At 47.6% G+C, this 19131-nt stretch overlaps 1 protein-coding gene across 2 annotated transcripts in view; it reads right to left on the reverse strand.

Moving 5' to 3' along the window:
* Positions 1–230: 230 nt before the first annotated feature.
* The window catches only part of ACLY (ATP citrate lyase), a 44879-nt gene continuing 25978 nt past the window's right edge, over positions 231–19131 (reverse strand). For both annotated transcript variants that reach the window (XM_030295524.1, XM_030295523.1), the window contains 11 exons: positions 14903–14984; positions 13415–13525; positions 8985–9112; positions 8235–8328; positions 5912–6066; positions 4503–4653; positions 4160–4303; positions 2910–3023; positions 2469–2551; positions 1860–1936; positions 231–1220 (listed from right to left, as the gene is read on the reverse strand). In XM_030295524.1, the coding sequence (XP_030151384.1) occupies positions 1126–1220; positions 1860–1936; positions 2469–2551; positions 2910–3023; positions 4160–4303; positions 4503–4653; positions 5912–6066; positions 8235–8328; positions 8985–9112; positions 13415–13525; positions 14903–14984 (1234 nt within the window). In that variant the 3' untranslated portion in view covers positions 231–1125. The remainder of the gene's footprint in view (positions 1221–1859; positions 1937–2468; positions 2552–2909; positions 3024–4159; positions 4304–4502; positions 4654–5911; positions 6067–8234; positions 8329–8984; positions 9113–13414; positions 13526–14902; positions 14985–19131) is intronic.

Genomic DNA, 19131 nt, shown 5'->3' on the forward strand with positions numbered 1-19131 from the left:
GGGGCTCGAACCCACGAACCCAAGATCCAGTTGCATGCTCCACCTACTGAGCCAGCCAGGGCCCCCCTGAGCAGGGGGGTTGAAGTTAGTGTTTTGATGAGTTCTGTGTGTGTGTGTGTGTGTGTGTGTGTGTGTGTGTGTGTGTGTGTAGAGATGGATGAACATTTTTAAAATGACATGTAGTGAAACAATTAGCACCGTTCAAAGGAATGGAGAGGAAAGGATATGGATGGCATGAGACAGTAGTGTGTCTTTATTGTTACTATATAGTTTATTGAAACCAAACTGATAATACAGAGAAGAGACTGAGCTGGCAGCTGCCAGAATCTTGCTGGATTATAGATGCAAACTGGCTGGAGACGAGTCCTTGAACCCACACTTCATTAGCAGACTGATAAATCAGTTGCATAAATACAGAGGACATAGAACACGAAACATTTCACAGCTTTTTTTTTTGCTTTGCGTTTCCATTTTAAACATATGTATGTTACAACTTTACATTTTAAATTACTACTCCACATGTTTTGTGACAATGGCTAAGGATGCAACGTCCCATCCCTCTGACGTAAACAGAGTTTGGTCTGCAACATAGAACATTACAGTGAGATAGCAAACAAACCCTTAACACATAACATACAAAAAGATCTTTAAAAATCAGATTAACACAATGTTCTTCAGGTTATATGAGGAGGAAAGTGGGAAAATAAGACATTAGGGATGCTTTAAACTGATAGTACCTTGAGGTCTTAAAAGTTTCATTCTCTTCCTCCAAGGGAAAAAAATTTTAACTAAAGGAAAAAAGAAAGCAACGTCATAACACCCTACAATGAGGAACACTATCCTTACAGTGCTTAGATGCTTACATATAATAAATACAGCAGGTAGCAGAGCAAAGGTCACAAGTATTGGCTTGGTTTTTATTTCTACGCTTATAAAAAAAAGTACTAAGCTTCCTGGTGTGGAATGAACAGTGTTAGCCTGTGGATGTCATCAGTGCCTGTACACCAGCAACTGTTTACATTCCAGGCCCATTTTCTAGCAAGCTCCAGTGCCAGCCGTGTGCACTCTACTTCCCAGGGGATGAGTTCTTGTCTTCACTTCACTGACATATGGTTCCGGGCTCAGTTACATGCTCATGTGTTCCGGAAGAACATATGAAATATCATCCCAAGGGTGACGATACAGCCCCTGCTTCAGCCTCTTCTGATCGAGATAGTGTCCTGAAATGGGGCAAAGGCATCTTTTTGTTAAGAGCTGGTGAGTAGTCGGGGGCGCCAGGGTGGCTCAGTCGCTTAGGCCTCCAACTTCGGCTCAGGTCATGATCTTGCGGTTCCTGAGTTCGAGCCCCACGTTAGGCTCTGTGCTGACTGCTCGGAGCCTGGAGCCTGCTTCAAGATTCTGTGTCTCCCTCTCTCTCTCTGCCCCTCCCCCGCCCGCACTCTGTCTCTCTTTCTCTCTCTTTCAAAAATAAACAAACAAAAAGAGAGTTGGTGAGAGATCTGCTAAAAGTTTGGCGAGGGGGAGAAGATGAGGACAGAAAATCTAATACAAAAAAAAATGAGGAAGTAAATCCAGATCCACCACACAAGCGGATACCAGCCTGGCTAAAAGGCAACTGTGGGAGTTCATTCTGTTTTCCTGGACTAGCAATCAGCCATTTCCAAGAACAAAGGAACCATGGAATGAATATAAAGAGGGAAGTTAAAGTAAGAAAGGAAGGATTAGAAACGATGATGAAGATCATGTGACATCTTTCTAGTAGAAACTTGCCACCCAGGTGTTACAGCTGAACCATGGGGGGGGGGGGGGGGGCTGGGGGGGGGACCAAACCAAACTCTTAATAACAACTACCAACTCACCAATGAAGCCCATACTCCTTCCCAGCACAAAGATGCCATTGAGGGCTCCAATGTCAATATATTCATCAGCTTCCTCCCTGCAAACACACAATCAACCTGTGGTTTTAAAACGGCTCACATGACCCCCCCTCCTCCCCACAGACAGTACGACTTCTGCCCAGGAACGAGAAAGTAGATCTCTTTGGTATCAAAGGAGAAAAAAGGTGCTCTGGGTGGTAGGACTACAGACAATTTTTGTTTTCTTCTTTATACCTCTCCATACTTTCTAAATCCTCTGTAATGAGCATGTATTGCTTTCAGAACTGGAAGGAAACCGCAAGCAAGCATCAATAAATGTAAAGAAGAAGAAAATGGGTGGCTTAATCGAAGTGTCCAACTTCAGGTCATGTCGTGATCTCACAGTTTGTGAGTTTGAGTCACACATCAGGCTCTGCTTGGAGTGTTGTCTCCTTCTCTGTCTCTCTCTCTCTCCCCCTCTCTCTGCCTCTGTCCAACACGTTCAATGTCTGTCCGTCTCTTATTTAAATAAATAAATAAATAAATAAATAAATAAATAAATAAATAAATAAATAAATAAATAAAGTAGAAGAAAATGACCACAGAGCTCACCGAGTGAAGGACCCACAGTTTCTAAGCATGTCTACAAAGGCAACTCCGATGAAACCGTCTACGTTCAGGATAAGATTTGGTTTCTGGGAAGGCAAAAAATTCAAAGCACTTCTCATCATTTCTCATTTTTTCTTTGTAATTTTCCACAATTACTACTAGTAATAGAACTACAAATTCTGACCACAATTTAAAAACCTCCCACCAAAACATCATAGCTGGTTAGGAAAGAAAGAGTCAGTTCAATTCCCAATGTCTAGCAAAGGACCCAACACCTAGTTGACAGTATGTATTTGTTGAACTTAGTAGTACAACAGAAATAAAATTTCCCAGAACACCAGATTTGATTTTGGCTGCACAATCAGAAGCTAGGCTGGCTCTTGTTTTCCCCAAGAAATTCACCCACAACAATGAGTTGGAAATTAGGGATATTTTCTCTTTTACCTTCGAGGTGGTAATCTTCTCGACTTCCAGCGCATAGTCAAGCAGGGGGGTGGCAGGGAAGTGCTGTTTGACATAATCTTTGAGGATCTGCACTCGCATGTCTGGGTTGTTTATCTAGAAAGTGACCCAAAGTTACAGAGGAACCCACCCTGACACTGCCATTAAGAGACCTGTTGGGGGCGCCTGGGTGGCTCAGTCAGTTAAGCGTCCCACTCTTGGTTTCAGGTCGTGATCTCGCTCAGGTCGTGATCTCACGGATCATGGGTTCAAGGCCCGCACTGGGCTCCACACTGACAGTGCAGAGCCCGCTTCAGATTCTCACTCTCTCTCTCTCTCTGCTCCTCCCACACACTCTCTCAAAATAAATAAATAAACTTAAAAAAAAAAAAAAAAAAAAAGACATGTTTGTGCTCCTGCCACAGATGGACACAAATGTTTATATTTTATCCAGGAGGTGTGTTTTAGGGACCTGATCCATGGGTCTTGATTCCATGCAGCACAGATTATGACCCTGCTGTAGGGCTTAAGGTTTCTAAAGTCCTCTTGAATCTCACTTGAGCCTCAAAACAAACTGTAGGTTCGCCCTTTTATGTTACAGACAAGGAACTGAGACCTGGAGATGTTAACTGAGTTCAACAACAGGCCTCGGTTTAAGCAGCAGGGGGCTCGGGGCTCACCTACTCTCCAACCAAAAGTCTTAGGTTCTAGCCACGAACCATGCTGCCCAAGAGTTCAGTGGCCCCGGCCTCTTCCAGCTGTAACAAAGTTCTAAAGAGTTCTTAGTTTTTAGACTGGCAAGCACTTGTTGGCGTGGGGCAGCAAAGCACCACTGAAATCTCAAGAAAAGCTCTGCGCCTGCACCGTCTGCTAAGAGACCCACACTAAACCATAATCGGTCAGTGGGGCAGGGAAGTGGTTCAGATGCCAGCCAACTCCCAACACCGAGTTCCCAAGCAGATAGCACTGCTCCAGTCCACGGCACAGGGCCTCTTTCAGACAGAACATCACACTTATACTGCCACGCTCAGGCTTCTACGTTCCTTCCTTTCTGGAGTCCATACTGACGTGGTTCTAATGGAAAGCTGTTTAAAGGCATTCTGCATTATAACGGAAAAACAGCTGCCTGATCTTTGACATCTGTCAACACAGCCAAAGCTTTGCACATTGAGAGTCAAGGGTCTGGGTGTTCCCCACTAAAATAATGCCTCCACCTGCATGCAGGTCAGTCCTGAAGGAGAGCCACGACTTACCGATTTCACTCGGTGACCAATGCCCATAATCAGCTTTCCTTCCTTCTTCATCTTGTTCACAAACTCCATGGGGATAATGCCGCTGTCAAAGGCTTTGCTGAACATCTTGGCGGCTGCATCCAGGGCACCCCCAAACCGGTCCCCCTGTAGGACAAGCAAGCCCACATGCCCTGAGCTGGAAGAGACTCCCTCAGCTTCGCAGACCAATCCAGCATGCCCTGAACCGCCCCAGCACGGGGTTTTACACTCTGAGGCTCCTTCTAGGACCCTGTGACAGCCAAGTGCATGTCAGCATAACCATGTGTCCCCTACAGATCTCATCTCCCGGGAGGCCAGTACTCACAATAGTGAGCAGCCCTGAGGTGAGGCTGGAAACCAGGTCCTTCCCAGCCCGAGCACAGATGATGGTGTTGTGAGCCCCAGACACGGCTGGCCCGTGATCCGCCGTCACCATCAGGCACATCTCAATGAACTGGCAGGCATACTTGGGCAACCTAGAGGGGGAGGAAAGGGGCACTAAGACGAGGGTTGGAACAGAGGCGAGCCGTTGAACAGGAGCTACGCTGACCCACAAAGCCAAGCACCTGCTGGCTCCCATGTCTACTACTATATCAAGCAACTCTAGAGGCAAAAACCTCCAATTCTTGAGCAGCTCCTAACTTACTGAGAGCAAATACTGCTTTTAATACAGAGTTAGCCACTGGGGGTTGACAATCTCTTCTTTAGACAATGGCTTCCAGCATGAGTCGTTGCAACAGAATTTAACCTGTACTTGTGACTTCCTTCTACGTGCCATATGGAGAAGTGAGACTCCTGTCCCTTTCCCAGTATAGTAAGCCCCAGGTCTCCTGCAGTGTTCAACCTCTCGACTGATGATTAGGAATGAAGTCTGGGGGCGCCTGGGTGGCTCAGTTGGTTAAGTGTCCGACTTTGGCTCAAGTCATGATCTTACAATTCGTGGATTCGAGCCCCACGTCGGGCTCTGCACTGACAGCTCAGAGCCTGAAGCCTGCTTTCTGTGTCTCTGTCTCTGCCCCTCCCCCCCCCAAAATGAAGAAACACTTAAAAATTAAAAAAAAAAAAAATGAAGTCTGGAGATATAGGGATGCAAGAACAGACAGGGAAATCTGCAGAGGTGTTACAACGCCATGAACTTCTCCCAGGAAGGGCCCAAAACTGGGCCAAGAACTATCTCTGCAGCTGAGGGCATGACACAAACCAAGACATTGGGCAGAGCCCAAGGCCACCCCAAGCCAGGGCTCTGTGAATTAAGTATTATTCACTGGCCCCCTTGCCCAGCTGTCAGTCCCAGGGGAGGGCTATGTTTGGGAGTTGCAGAGAAACCAATTTATTCTAACACTCAGGCTGATAAGAGAGACAACCTAATATATAAGGTACTTCATGCCTATTTAGCAACTCTATCAGGCCTGCACTCTGAGCTACCAGACCCATCCAGACCTCTCTCAAGAGGCCTACATTTACTCTTATTTAAAAGCGCCAAGGACAGGGGCTGATCCAAGATCCCTGATGAGGTCACTGCTTTCTACTTAGTTGAGACTGGCCTTTCTGTCCTTGGAAGACCCAGGAACAGCCAGTATCTCTTCTGGCCTTGCAATTGATCTGTGGCCATAAAGATTAGTCCTGGACGTATTCCCCAAGGCTACCCAGCCCCCACTCCCTTTTCAGGGGAAAATCCTTAACTCTGAGTCAAAGATGGCAGTGTCCAGCCATCTTCTGACCTCCATGCCTCACCTTCTCTGGAACCAGAGGAGGCCGAGGACCCCGCCAATGCCCATCTCTTCCTTGAAGACCTCGGTGATGGGCATGCCCGCATAGATGAGCTCCTGTCCTCGCTCGTCACAGATGCTGGTCATGAATGAGGCAGGTTTGCGGATCAAGCCCAGCTCCTGAGCAAAGATGGGGGCAGGGGGAAGCAGCACGATATGACCACAGAGATTCTTCCAGGACTGCCTCACTGTCTGCACTGCCAGAACCAAAGTGTTCCAGGTACCGACGCTCAAACTCCTCCCAAGAAAGAAGCACAAAAACCCTTTCGTTGTGTCATTTCAGTCATAGAAAATAGGAGTGCCATGCGCGATTTCCACCCACAGGTTCATTTTCACCTCATAAACATGTCCCAGCAGAAGCCAACCCAAACTCACCCGGCTTAGAAATGCAAGAATGAATCTGAAGGGAAATTTTTCTAGCACTCCACGTTCGGCTGCCAAGCCCCCACCAAAACGTAATGAGCAGGGGGCTGTGCAAATAGGGGATTCCCTCAAGATGTCCTTCACCCAGGGGAAGGGACTGAGCTGAACTTCCAGCTTCCAGAGTTGGGGTACAATGGGGACATTGTTGCCAACTCTGCATAAGCCCATTTCTCCAATTATCCCTGATCAATTTTCATTGTAAAATGCCTTTCTGCCTTAGTGTTTGTCCGTTTAAGGGCCATCTGTCTGGCCTTTCTCCACTTTTATCTATATATAGACACATGGAGAATACATAAAGTGTTTTTGTGTACATAGGTTTTTCATAATCGTGATATACTATCTCATAATACTCCATGAGCTCCATAAATGTAGGCACATACATAGATCTGGTTCATTCCTTTTAACTGCTGTATGATATCCTATCCTATGGCAAAACCACAAGTTAGCCGTTCTTCCGCTGATAACCATCAAGTGGAAAAATCTTGAACACATTTCTGTGAATGTGCGAGCACTTCCCTGAAATAGCTTTCTAGATAGGAATTACGCCATCAGGTGTGAGCACTTCTTTTCTTTTCTTTTCTCTTTTCTTTTTTTAGTAATCTCTACACCTAACCCGGGGCTTGAACTCACAAGTATCAGATCAAGAGTCGCACACTCCACCAACAGACACAGCCAGGCACCCCAGGTGCCAGCGCTCTGAAATCTGATATTACCCAATGGCCTTTCAGAAAGGGTGGTGCCAAGTTCCACACCCACCTTCAAGGAACAAACGCACAAAGTTCCTCACACCCATACAAACACAACATATTATCAAAGAACTGTTTTCTTTGTTGACCTCAAAAGGGGAAAACTGGTATCACAGCTTTTACTTTGGCACCTTCTTATAATGAGTGAGACTGAGCATTTTTTCAAGTTGAAAGGCCATTTCCTACCCATTTTTGTAGTGGTCTTTTAAAAACTGATTTCAGGGGCACTTGGGTGGCTAAGTTGGTTAAGCGTCCGAACATCAGCTCAGGTCACGATCTCCGTTTGTGAGTTTGAGCCCCACATCGGGCTTGCTGCCATCAGCACAGGGCCCGCTTTGGATCTTCTGCTCCCTTCTGTCCCTCCCTGCTCCTGCTTCTGCTCTCTTTCAAAAATAAATAAAACATTGGGGTGCCTGGGTGGCTCAGCTGGTTAAGCGTCCAACTTCGGCTCAGGTCATGATCTCACAGTTTGTGAGTTCGAGCCCCGCGTCGGGCTCTGTGCTGACAGCTCAGAGTCTGTAGCCTGCTTCGGATTCTGTGTCTCCCTCTCTCTCTGCCCCTCCCCACTCATGGTCTGTCTCTCTGTCTTAAAAATAAATAAAACATTTTTTTAAAAATAAATAAATAAAACATTAAAAATAAATAAACAAATAAAAACTGATCTGATCTCAGAGAGTTCTCGTGTACTTCGAACATTAGCTCTTCATCTCTGCCGCTTAGACAAGCAGGCAGAGTAGACACTCTACTTCACCTGGAAACCCCTCAGCAAGTGCAAACAACTCTAGGGGGCATTGTCTGTCCTCAGCCCCCATTTCCAACCAGGCCACAAGGCTGTGGGACATACATGCTACCCTTCGCCCTCTTGGGCCCTGTATCTGTTTTACCCGTTGGTCAGAAGGGGCCAGCTCACAAGCTCCAGCACACAAGGAGGGGCTGGAATCAAAGAATACTCGCTGTGGGTTTTTTCTAATCTATGCCCTTGGAGTAGAGCTGCCGTCGGGGGCATGGTTTGGAGGCCAGAGCAGTGATTACAGGGTTGCCCCCAGCTAGTAGGGCAGGGCCTGGTTTCCAGGGACCGTAGCCAAATCAACAGGAAACCCACCCCTCAGCGTCACCTACCCTGGCCCAGGAGTAGTCCATTGGCACCGTTGGAGGCGGCACCTCCTGAGCAGGTACGATGACTCCTTTGGCCACAAGATCTTCGTACACAGACCTGAGAGGCGGGGGAAGGGAAGGAGAGAAGACATCCATGTGCATTTTATGCTTCTGGGCTCTTCTAAGCCATCCTAGGAATGTTGCTCCATCTAACCCCAAAACTCCAGGTTTCCTAGCTTTGTAGCCCCTCCTGGCAATGCCCTACACCAGGTGGATTCCTACAGACTAAATGAAAACAGGTTCTGGCCAAGACTCTCCCCCACTCCCCCACCCAACCCCATGGGGCTTTATAGAAAGCTGAATCTGGAGGCCAAGGAAGGACAGAGGGGAGGAAGGAGAAGACACAATGGGTAGCCATTGTTTATCAATCGATTAGGGCTGACACCTTCTAAATGTTTCTATGCTCATCTCTTATTTAAGGGACAGCCAAGTAGGTAGGCTCAGAAAGTGAACATGTTTTAATAGCAGTCTGAATGGCCTGTAACTGCTGTGCCTACAAACAAAACAAAAACCGAAAAGAGGGTAAAGATTTCAGACTATCTCAACAGTTACACTCCACACCTAACACCTCTAACACTCCAGCACGCTGACACACTGTGTCACCTCTGTGTCACAGCAGCTGCTATCCTCGGGGGGGGGGGGGGGGGGGGGGAGGGGGAAGGGGGTGTCTGGAAAGGGAACCGGAGGCTGATGTCCTCCCCACGGTCCACTCACTGGATGATTTCTCCCAGTTCATCGAAGCTTGGGGGCACAAACACCCCTGCCTCCTTCAAAGCCTGGTTCTTGGCTACTGCAGTTTCAGAAGCCTGGTTGGCACAAGCTCCGGCATGGCCAAACTGTACCTGGAAGGCAACGGGGAGCAGCTTTTACCCAGCTTGTGAATCCCTCCGGGGAAAGGCCACAAAGGCTCCGGAATGTCGGTACCGATTACAGGCCGGACCCTGTTAAACACTCTACAGTGAATCGTCTCATTCAAGCCTCACACAGGCTCACTCAACAGGGACGCCAAATAACGCTCAATTTACAGAAGAGGAAACTGAGGCACCAAGAAGTTCAGGAGCTTACTGAGGGTCACACCTCTGGTGTGTATGGGAGCCAGAACACAAAGCCTGGCGGCCCAACTCCACAAACACCTGCACTCAGCTCCCCCTGCCCCCCTGGCAGCGGTTGAGGGGGAAGATGGAGAACGGCTGGTAGTTGTGAACCACTGTGAGAAGTGAAGGCGCAGGCTGGCAACCACAGGTTGAGCTGATCCTCACAAACAGGATCTGACTGTCCTGCACATACTCTGTATAAAATAAGTCCAATAAAAAAAAAAAATTCTCATGTAAAAGTACAAACTCCTAGCTTCTTTTTAAAAAGTCACATTGTGGAGGGGCACGTGGGTGGCTCAGTCAGTTAAGCATCCGGCTTCAGCTCAGGTCATGATCTCACGGTTCATGAGTTCAAGCCCCGGGTTGGGCTCTGTGCCAGCTTGGAGCTTGGAGTCTGCTTCAAATTCTGTGTCTCCCTCTCTCTCTGCCCCTCCCCTGCTAGAGCTCTGTCTCTCTCTCAAAAATAAACAAATATTTAAAAAAAATTATTAAAAAGTTTTTTTTCTAAGTCAGATTGTGGGGCGCCTAGCTGACTTAATCCATGGACCATGCCACTCTTGATCTTGGGGTCATGAGTTCAAGGCCCATGATGGGGGCAGAGTACTTAAAAAATAAAATGGTTTTAAAAAATAAAAATAAATAAATAAATAAAAAGTCAGATCGTGCACCACCAGGTCTATATTCCCACAGGGCAACAATCACCTGGAGCCGATAAGCAATGCCCCCTTCTGCCTGGGCGCACAGTGAGGTAAACTCTAAGCCCAAGGGCACAGAGGGGGACTGGCTACGGGAAGGGAGCAACAGGGAAGAGAAAACCAACGTGAAGAGCTAAGTAATTGTGTCTTTGACCACGCAATGGGGAAAATGAGGTAACGACATGAGATGTACTACAAAGCCCCAGTCAGGGTGGGGTGAGGCAGGTAATCATAAAAATACTTAATCTGTTTGAATAACTACATCCACTCACTCTTCTATGTGCTTTACTCGCTTCATCTTTCGGTAGCTACGGCTACTTCCAATAAGAAAAGAAATAAAAGTGGTAAATAAAAGAGGTAAAGTAACCTGCCCAAGGCCACACAGGTAGGATACGGTAGCATCTGAAGTCAGGCAATATGGCCTCTCCCAGTGCTCTTACCCACTAGGCATAACAAAAGGGGCCTTAAGTGTTGAAAATCAGGTCTGAACTACAGCTCTGGTTAGCAACACCCAACCCAAAAACTTATGCTTTAAATTGCAGGCTCCCAATGCATTCTTTATAGGACTGAACCTGCATGGTGGAAGGGGTGGGAAGGAAAAGAGATTCTATATGTAAACAAATAGAAAATGCTGAGTTCAAGGAAGTTCAATAGGTTTAATTCTGAGATTCCTCAAAGCTAAAATCAAAGTTTTAAAAAGGGAGGTTACACTACATATTCATAATTTATAGAAGCTCCCCTTTCTGGTTGGTTTTTGTTTTGAGGACCACTGCTACTGGACCGGTGTTCTATGGAACACAGTTCTGAAAAGTGCCACCTCGCCAATACCCCTGGTCTCTACTCCCATTGCCCAGTTCTGAATTCTGTCTTCCTGAGGAGCAGACTCTGCTTGCCAACATGTGGAGATTTTGTTGTATACCTATCTTACCTCCTCTACAGGGCAGAAAGTTCTGCAAGGTCATGTGGCCTGTTTAAGAAATCAAAAATCACTCATTAGCTGGGTAGTCACTGTACTATACTCCATTTGTATATGCCTGAAATTTTGTAATGTTTTAAAAAATTAATTGAGGGATGCCTGGATGGCTTAGTCCATTAAGCATCTGACTCTTGGTTTCGGCTCAGGTCACAATCTCACAATTTGTGAGTTCGAGCCCCACAGAGGGCCCTGCACTGGCAGTGCAGAGCCTGCTTGGGCATTCTCTCTCTGCACCTCCCCAGCTTTTACTCACATGTGCTCTCTCTCTCTCTCTTAAAATTAACTTTTAAACAATTAATGGAAAGGGGCGCCTGGGTGACTCAGTCAGTTAAGCGTCCGACTTTCGCTTAGGTCATGATCTTGCGGTTTGTGAGTTCGAGCCCCATGTCAGGCTCTGTGCTGACAGCTCAGAGCCTGGAGCCTGCTTCGGATTCCACGTCTCCCTCTCTCTCTGCCCCTCCCCTGCTCATGCTGTCTCTCTCTGTCTCAAAAATAAATAAAACAATAAAAAAAAATTAATGGAAAAACAAAAATAAAACACCTTGAGGACCTGTCCTATCCCTGGGGTGATGAGCAGTGCCCAGCCAGAAACAGAAGAGTTAGGTCCTTGACCTCTTGGGGGTGTCCTCAGCATAGTAGGGGTTGGGAGGTGAAGGGCTGGTAATGGAGAGCTGGTTAAGAGAAACAATGCAGGGGGAGGGAGGAATTATTTTTGGCTGCTGAGGTGGAGAGGAAAACAGTCCAGAAGGATCATGAAGAGCTTCATGGAATAGGTGAATTAAAGAATGGAAACAAGTATCTGCTAAAACCTGTATGTGCCAGACCTTTCCAATTACTTTCTTTTAAAAAAAAATTTTTTTCTTTTACATTTTATTTATTTTTGAGAGAGAGAGAGAGAGAGAGAGAGAACAAGTGGGGGAGGGACAGAGAGAAGGAGACACAGAATCTGAAGCAGGCTCCAGGCTCTGAGCTGTCAGCACAGAGCCCGATGCGGGGCTTGAACCCATGAACCGTGAGATCACGACCTGAGCCGAAGTCAGTTGCTTAACCGACTGAGCCACCCAGGCGCCCCTCAATTACTTTCTTACGTAAGCCACACAACAACCCAGACTCAGCCCCATTTTACACCTCAAGAAACTGAGGCACGGAGAGGCCAAATGACCTGCCCTGGTCACACAGATCCACCTAGAGCTGATTCTAGCCTGTGAGAGTAGAGGTCACGTCTGAAAGACAGGCATGATTCTATGACCTACCCCTTTTCTCTTATTTACTTGGGAAAAAAAAAAAAAAAAAAAAACAAAAAAAAACCTCGCACCGTTAATACTTGATGTAACATCTTCTTTCTATGCCAACACATAAAGATCTACCTCATTCTTCTCCTGCCTGCCCGGGTTTCTACCACATGGCTGGCGCCAGGATGACATATCCTCTCCTGGCCAGCAGCATTCAGGCCGTTCCGCTTTCTGCCCTTACAACATTGCGAGTATCCTTGCACACATGCTGAAATATTTTTGCATGCAGACCCCAATGGTAAATCTGCAGGAACGGAACCGCTGGTTTGAAGGAGAGGAGCATTTTGCAACTACACAAATACTGCCCCTGTGACGTGGGTATGGAATATCAGAGGGGAAGGCAGGCATTCCAGGGAGAAAGAACAAGGTGACAGGCTTACTGGCAGGAAGGGTGGAGGGCTTCAGCGTAGGGATTATCACTGTTGCAGGAAGGCTTCTGGCCAACTGTTATCTTCATCTGCACACAGCACTTATGGCCTCACACTCAGAGCCTGCCCAACTACTGATCACTCATCAAGGACAAGGGTTTGTTTCCTCGGTTTTGTCATCACTGGATGGACCATCTTCACGACAGAGGGTCCTGTGAGCTGGAGTACTGGGGCCGCAGCCTGGCTTGCCATACTCAGCAGGAGCCAGGCGACCCGGGAGCATTTCTGTTGGATGCCGGTGACGAGCTGCACTCACTTTATGCCTCCGGGCACTTTTACGTACAGCCTCTCCCCATGCCCTGCTCCAGCAATGCGTCTGGGGTGCGTGCTCTCCCTCCTCTGTGTCCCTTTCGCTCAGCAAACTCCTTCGCAGTGCAAGCGTTACCTTCCCTGTGAAGCCATCTCAACTCCTCCAGACAGAAGTGTGCCCCACGCCAAGCAGGGACTCAGAGCCTTGTTCTGGCCTTAATCTGTTGACGACTGCCTCCCCCAACTGGATTTAACCCCCTAGAGAGCAGGACCCTGACCAGACCTTGCAGTAACCAAGCAAGTAAATATGTTCATTGCAGGAACCAGCTGCTTAATGAGAGGACCACACAGTTCACCTCGAATGCCCCTCTTAGGGCTTCCTGTCCAGGAGTGACCTGTCCCGGCCGTACCTCAGAGGAGAACATGGTGGCACAGGTCCCAATGCACCAGCAGACCACGGGCTTGGTGATGCGGCCCTCCTTGATGCCCCGGCAGATCTTATATTCCTCAGTGCCCCCGATCTGCCAAGGAACAAAAAAAAGCCCATTAGTTAGTGGAACCCATCCAGAGTTGCTGTGGGCAGCACCGCAGCAGGAAAATCTGTTCCAAATCAGGCAGGGCTCAGAGGCACCAAGAGTCCTAACTGACAACTTGGCTAGAAAATGAAGAGACGCTGGCTTTGGTCAAATAATAGCCTGGAAAATTGAGATGGGGTGCAAGGAAGAGTTGTGAAAGGGCAGTGGGTACCCTCTGAAGTCCCTGATCTAACCAGAATCTAATCTGATTGGATCTGACCTGCCCAGAGGCACAGGCAAGGACAGAGGTCCCAGGACTCTCTCAAACTAAAAAAGTACACTTCTGGGACACCTGAGTGGCTCAGTCGGTTCAGCATCCGACTCAGGTGGTTCAGGTCATGATCTCACAGTTTCAGGAGTTCGAGCCCCATGTCGACTCTGTACTGACAGCTCAGAGCCTACAGCCTGCTTTAGATTCTGTCTCCCTCTCCCGCACCCCCCCACCATGGTGCTCCATCTCTCTCTCTCTCTCTCTCATTCAAAAATAAACATAAAAAAGCAAACAAAAAAAAGTACACTTCTTACTCCAGCTATGCACTTCCCAAGAGACCAAGGCCAGCCAAAAGTTTCTTCTTTATGTTTTTATTTATTAAAAAAAAATTTTTTTATGCTTATTTTTGAGAAAGAGAGAGAGGCTGGAGGAGGAGTAGAGTGAGGGAGACAGAGGATCTGAAGCAGGCTCTTCATTGACAGCACAGAGCCTGATGCGGGGCTCGAACCCACAAACCCACAAACCGTGAGATCATGACCTGAGTCGGATCATGAGACATGAGTCAGACGCCCAACCGACTGAGCCACCCAGGCGCCCCCTATTGGCACTAAAATGTCTTGTGACACCAAGAAGCAAGAACTTTTTCAGTGTTAACAGTGACAACCTCTAAGCCCCAGAGTGTAGGCAGGGAGCGGAATTACCAGGGACCGTCACTTTACGTTATATATAACCAGGGGCGCCTGGGTGGCTCAGTCAGTTAAGCATCCACTCTTGGTTTCGGCTCAGTTAGTGATCTCACAGTCATGAGTTTGGGCCACACATCAAGTTGTGCTCACAGCATGGAGCCTGCTTCAGATCTTCTGTCTCTCTCTCTCTCTGTCCCTCCCCTGTGTGCACATGTACTCTCTCTCTCAGATATAAATAAATGTTAAAAAAAAAATTAAAATCAATCAAACAAACAGAAAACAGGGGCTCAGGTCATGATCCCAGGGTCATGGGACTGAACTCCATGTTGGGCTCCATGCTGAGCGTGGAGCCTGCTTAGGTATCTCTTTCCCTCTGCCCCTCTCCCCCGATCACGACCACTCTCTCTAAAGAAACCCAAAACTCACCTCTCCAAGAACCACAATCATTTTGACACCTGGCGTGTCCTGGTAACGTAGGACGTGATCCATGAATGTTGAGCCAGGGTACCTGGTGACAGCAGAGAGAACACACAGCGTCAGGAGGCTTGGGGAGGTGTGTGTACATGTGTGGGAAGCATGCTGGTACCAGGAATGCTCTGAGGTTCTTCGTGAGTGTGGGTGTCCGGTGAAGGCCCACAGATGCCTCAAGAATAATGGCGGGGGTGGGGAGGGTGATAAGTAAATGAGGCACAAGGGAAGAGAAGGCGGGGAGGGGGGGTTCGCTTGGCAGTAAGAGATGATTGGAGAGCACATGTTTGGGGGTTTTAAAATATGGCTGCAGGGCGCCTGGGTGGCTCAGTCAGTTGAGCGTCTGACTCTTGATTTCAGCTCAGGTCATGATCCCAGGGTCATGGGATGGAGCCCCATGTCAGGATCCGAGCTAAGCGTGAAGACTGCTTCAGATTCTCTTTCTTTCCCTCTCCCTCTCTGCTCCTCCCTCCTGCTCGCATGTTCTCTCTAAAATAATAACTAAATAAAATATGGCTGCAAATTCTTTTAAGAAGGTAGAACCTTATGCTTCTCTTGAATACGGGTCAGACTTAATGATTAGCTTCTAATAAACAAAATGTGGCAGAAGCGATTCTAGGACAGTGACTTCCATGGCAGGGTTATAAAGACTAGCTTGTCTGGCACTCTGTCTTGAACTGCTCACTCTGGGGAATGCTGGCCATTATGTCCTGAGGACATTAAGCAGCCTGTGGAGAAGCCCACAGAGAAGAACCACCTTGCCAGCCCTGTGGATGAGCGACGTCCACCTCGGGCCCGCCGTCAGCATCGCTGACACCTCACACGTCACTGCAACCCACCCCTCCCCCAAGCCAGAAATGCCCACTTGAGCTGCCCTGAATCCTGACCCACGGAAACTATAAGGACAAATGTGGGGTTTTCTTGTTGTTTCAAACCTTTATTCTAGAGAGAGAGAGGGGCTTGATCCCATGACCCTGGAATCATGACCTGAGCTGAGACCAAGAGTCGGACACTCGACTAACTGAGCCTCCCAGGTGTCCCATGAGTGTTTTACTATAGTTTGAAGTCACTTGGTTTGCATGATTTTCTTCGAACACAGTAATAGATAATACAGTGTGCCACCTGATGTCCCAGGATAGGCAGGCTATTGCTAGGTCTATATATAGGTCCATATACATAGTTGACCCTTGAGCAATGTGGGTGTTAGGAACGCTAACCCTCCACCACATGCAGCTGAAAATCAAACTATAACTTCTGACTCCCCAAAAACTTAACTACTAATAGCCTATTCTTTTTTTTTTTAATATTTATTTTTGAGAGAGAGACAGAGAGTGAGCAGGGGAGGGGCAGAAAGAGAGGGAGACACAGAATCTGAAGCAGGCTCCAGGCTCTGAGCTGTCAGCACAGAGCCCAACACCAGGCCCGAACCCATGAACTATGAGATGATGACCTGAGCCAAAGTCAGATGCTTAACTGACTGAGCCACCCAGGAGCCCCCTAATAGCCTGTTCTTAAAGATTTTTTTTTTAAGTTTCTTTATTTAAGAGAGGCAGAGACAGCATGAGTAAGGGAGGGGCAGAGAAAGAGACAGGGAGAGAGAGAGAGAGAGAGAGAGAGAGAGAGAGAGAGAGAGAGAGAATCTCAAGCAGCCTCCGCACTGTCAGCACAGAGCCCAATGCAGGGCTCGAACTCACCAAACTGTGAGTCATGACCTGAGCTGAAACTGAGAGTCGGGCGTTTAACCGACCAAGCCCTCCAGGCACCTTCCTAATAGCCTATTCTTTTTTAAAATTTTTTTTTTTTTCAACGTTTATTTATTTTTGGGACAGAGAGAGACAGAGCACGAATGGGGGAGGGGCAGAGAGAGAGGGAGACACAGAATCGGAAACAGGCTCCAGGCTCTGAGCCATCAGCCCAGAGCCCGACGCGGGGCTCGAACTCACGGACCGCGAGATCGTGACCTGGCTGAAGTCGGACGCTTAACCGACTGCGCCACCCAGGCGCCCCCCTAATAGCCTATTCTTAACCAGAAGCCTTACTGATAACAAAAACAGTCAATTAACACACATCTTGTATGTTTATGCATTATATACTGTATTCTTACACTAAAGTAAGCTAGAGAAAAGAGAATGTTATTAACAAAACCATGAGAAAATACATGTGGAGTGCTGTACTATATTTTCAAAAATCTGCATATTATAAGTGGACCCGTGCAGTTCAAACCCATGTTGTTCGAGGGTCACCTGTATTTTTTTTTCTCCTGTCTTAGGAGTTTACAAAAGGATTGTTTAAGGCAAAGGATGCTTCTCTACAGATCTTCAAGAGCATTTTAAATCCCAAGAGGACAGTGAAACTGCCCAGACTTATTTGAGCCGGAGCCCGTTGTCAGGGAGCACCAGCGACGAGGGTCCCACAGGCCATAGCCCCCAAGACTTGGGCAAGAGACCTTCCTCACTCGGGAAGTCCAACTGACATGACAGGGGAGAGCCAGGAGATGAACAAGGTAACAGGCTCTCCCAACAGCGTCTGGTTGAGGCAAACAGCAGCAGCAGTATTAATGAATAGCAATGGCTGGGGCACTTGGGTGGCTCAGGTGGTTATGTGTCTGACTCTGTATCTTCGCTCAGATCATGATCTCACAGGTTCATTGAGTTCGAACCCCAAGTCGGGTTCTGCATTGACAGCGTGAAGCCTGCTTGGGATTCTCTGTCTCCCTCTCTCTCTGTCCCTCCCTCACTCATACTCTCTCAAAAATAAAATAAACATTAAAAAAAGAAAAAAAAAGCAATGGCTAACGCATGTTATGGTATTAAGTACTAGGCATTACTCCAAAATAGTACCCTATTGATGACCCTACTAATTACTATTACTGTTCCCACCGGCAAATACAATGAGTATGCTATTTGTGAAATAAGAAATATCTACTGGGTCTCTGGCCCCAGTTCTTGATGCAGAGCTCCTAAAACCCTTGTAATCTTCTGAGTGACAGGGGTGCTACAGAGAGCTCCTGAGTCTGTTGGAATTTCCCGGGTGACAGGAGTGTCTTGTTCTCACAAGGCAACTTGGTGGATGCCTGCATAGTTCCTGGATGGGGGCTGGTCTCTAGAAGACCTTGAAGTCATGGGGCGCCTGGGTGGCTTAGTCGCTTAAGCGTCTAATTTTGGCTCAGGTCATGATCTCATGGTTCGTGGGTTTGAGCCCCGCATCAGGCTCCATGCTGACAGCTTAGAGCCTGCAGCCTGCTTCAGATTCTCTCTCTCCCTCTCTCTCTCTCTGCTCCTTGCCCATTCTATCTCTCTCTCAAACATGAATAAACATTAAAAAATTTTTTTTAGAAGACCAAGACATGATCAGAGTCCTGGAATTTTCAGCCCTACTCACCACTCTATGGGGAAGGGAGAAGGGCTAGAGATTGAATTAATAATCACAATCATACCTACATGATGGAAGTCTCCATAAAAATCCCTAAAGAAAGGGGTTTGGAAAGCTTGTGGGTTGGGGAATACACCAAGGTGCTGGGAGGGTGGCATGCCCAGAAAGGACATAGAAGCTCCATGTACTGCCCCCTATAATTTGCCCTATGCATTTCTTTTATCTGATTGTTCCTGGGTTCTACAATCCATTCTAGCAAATTACCAACCCAAGAAGTGGGGCGCAGGGACCCCCAGTGTATAGCCAGTTGCTCAGGAGTACCGGAAGCCCAGACTCATGATTGGCATCTGAAGTGGGGGCAGTCTTGTGGGACTGGGCCCTTCACCTGTGGGATCTGGTGCTGACTCCAAGTAGATACTGTCAAAACTGAAATGAACTGTAGAACACCCAGCTGGTATCTGCAGAGAACTGGAGAACTGCTTGGTATGGGGGAAAAAAATCCCAACATTTGGTAGCCAGAAGTGTGAGTGTGGTCATGGTAGAGAGTAAAGAAACAGTTCTTCCTTTCAGTATTACCAACTACAGTTAACACCTGCTGAGTACTTGCTAAGTGCCAGGCTACCTTCTAGAAACACCTCACTAAATCCTCCCAACGACTCCATGAGGTGGGTGCTATTGTTTTACCCACGTGATCTGTAAGGATGCTAGAGCTCCAGGGAAGGTAAGGGACCTGTCCAGAATGCCTCCCTGGTAAACAGAGCAACTGGGACTCGAACCCCATGGTCTGATTTCAGAATTGGTCCTGCCAACCCCTG

This window comes from Lynx canadensis, chromosome E1 (assembly GCF_007474595.2).
Source record: "Lynx canadensis isolate LIC74 chromosome E1, mLynCan4.pri.v2, whole genome shotgun sequence".
NCBI lineage: Eukaryota > Metazoa > Chordata > Mammalia > Carnivora > Felidae > Lynx > Lynx canadensis.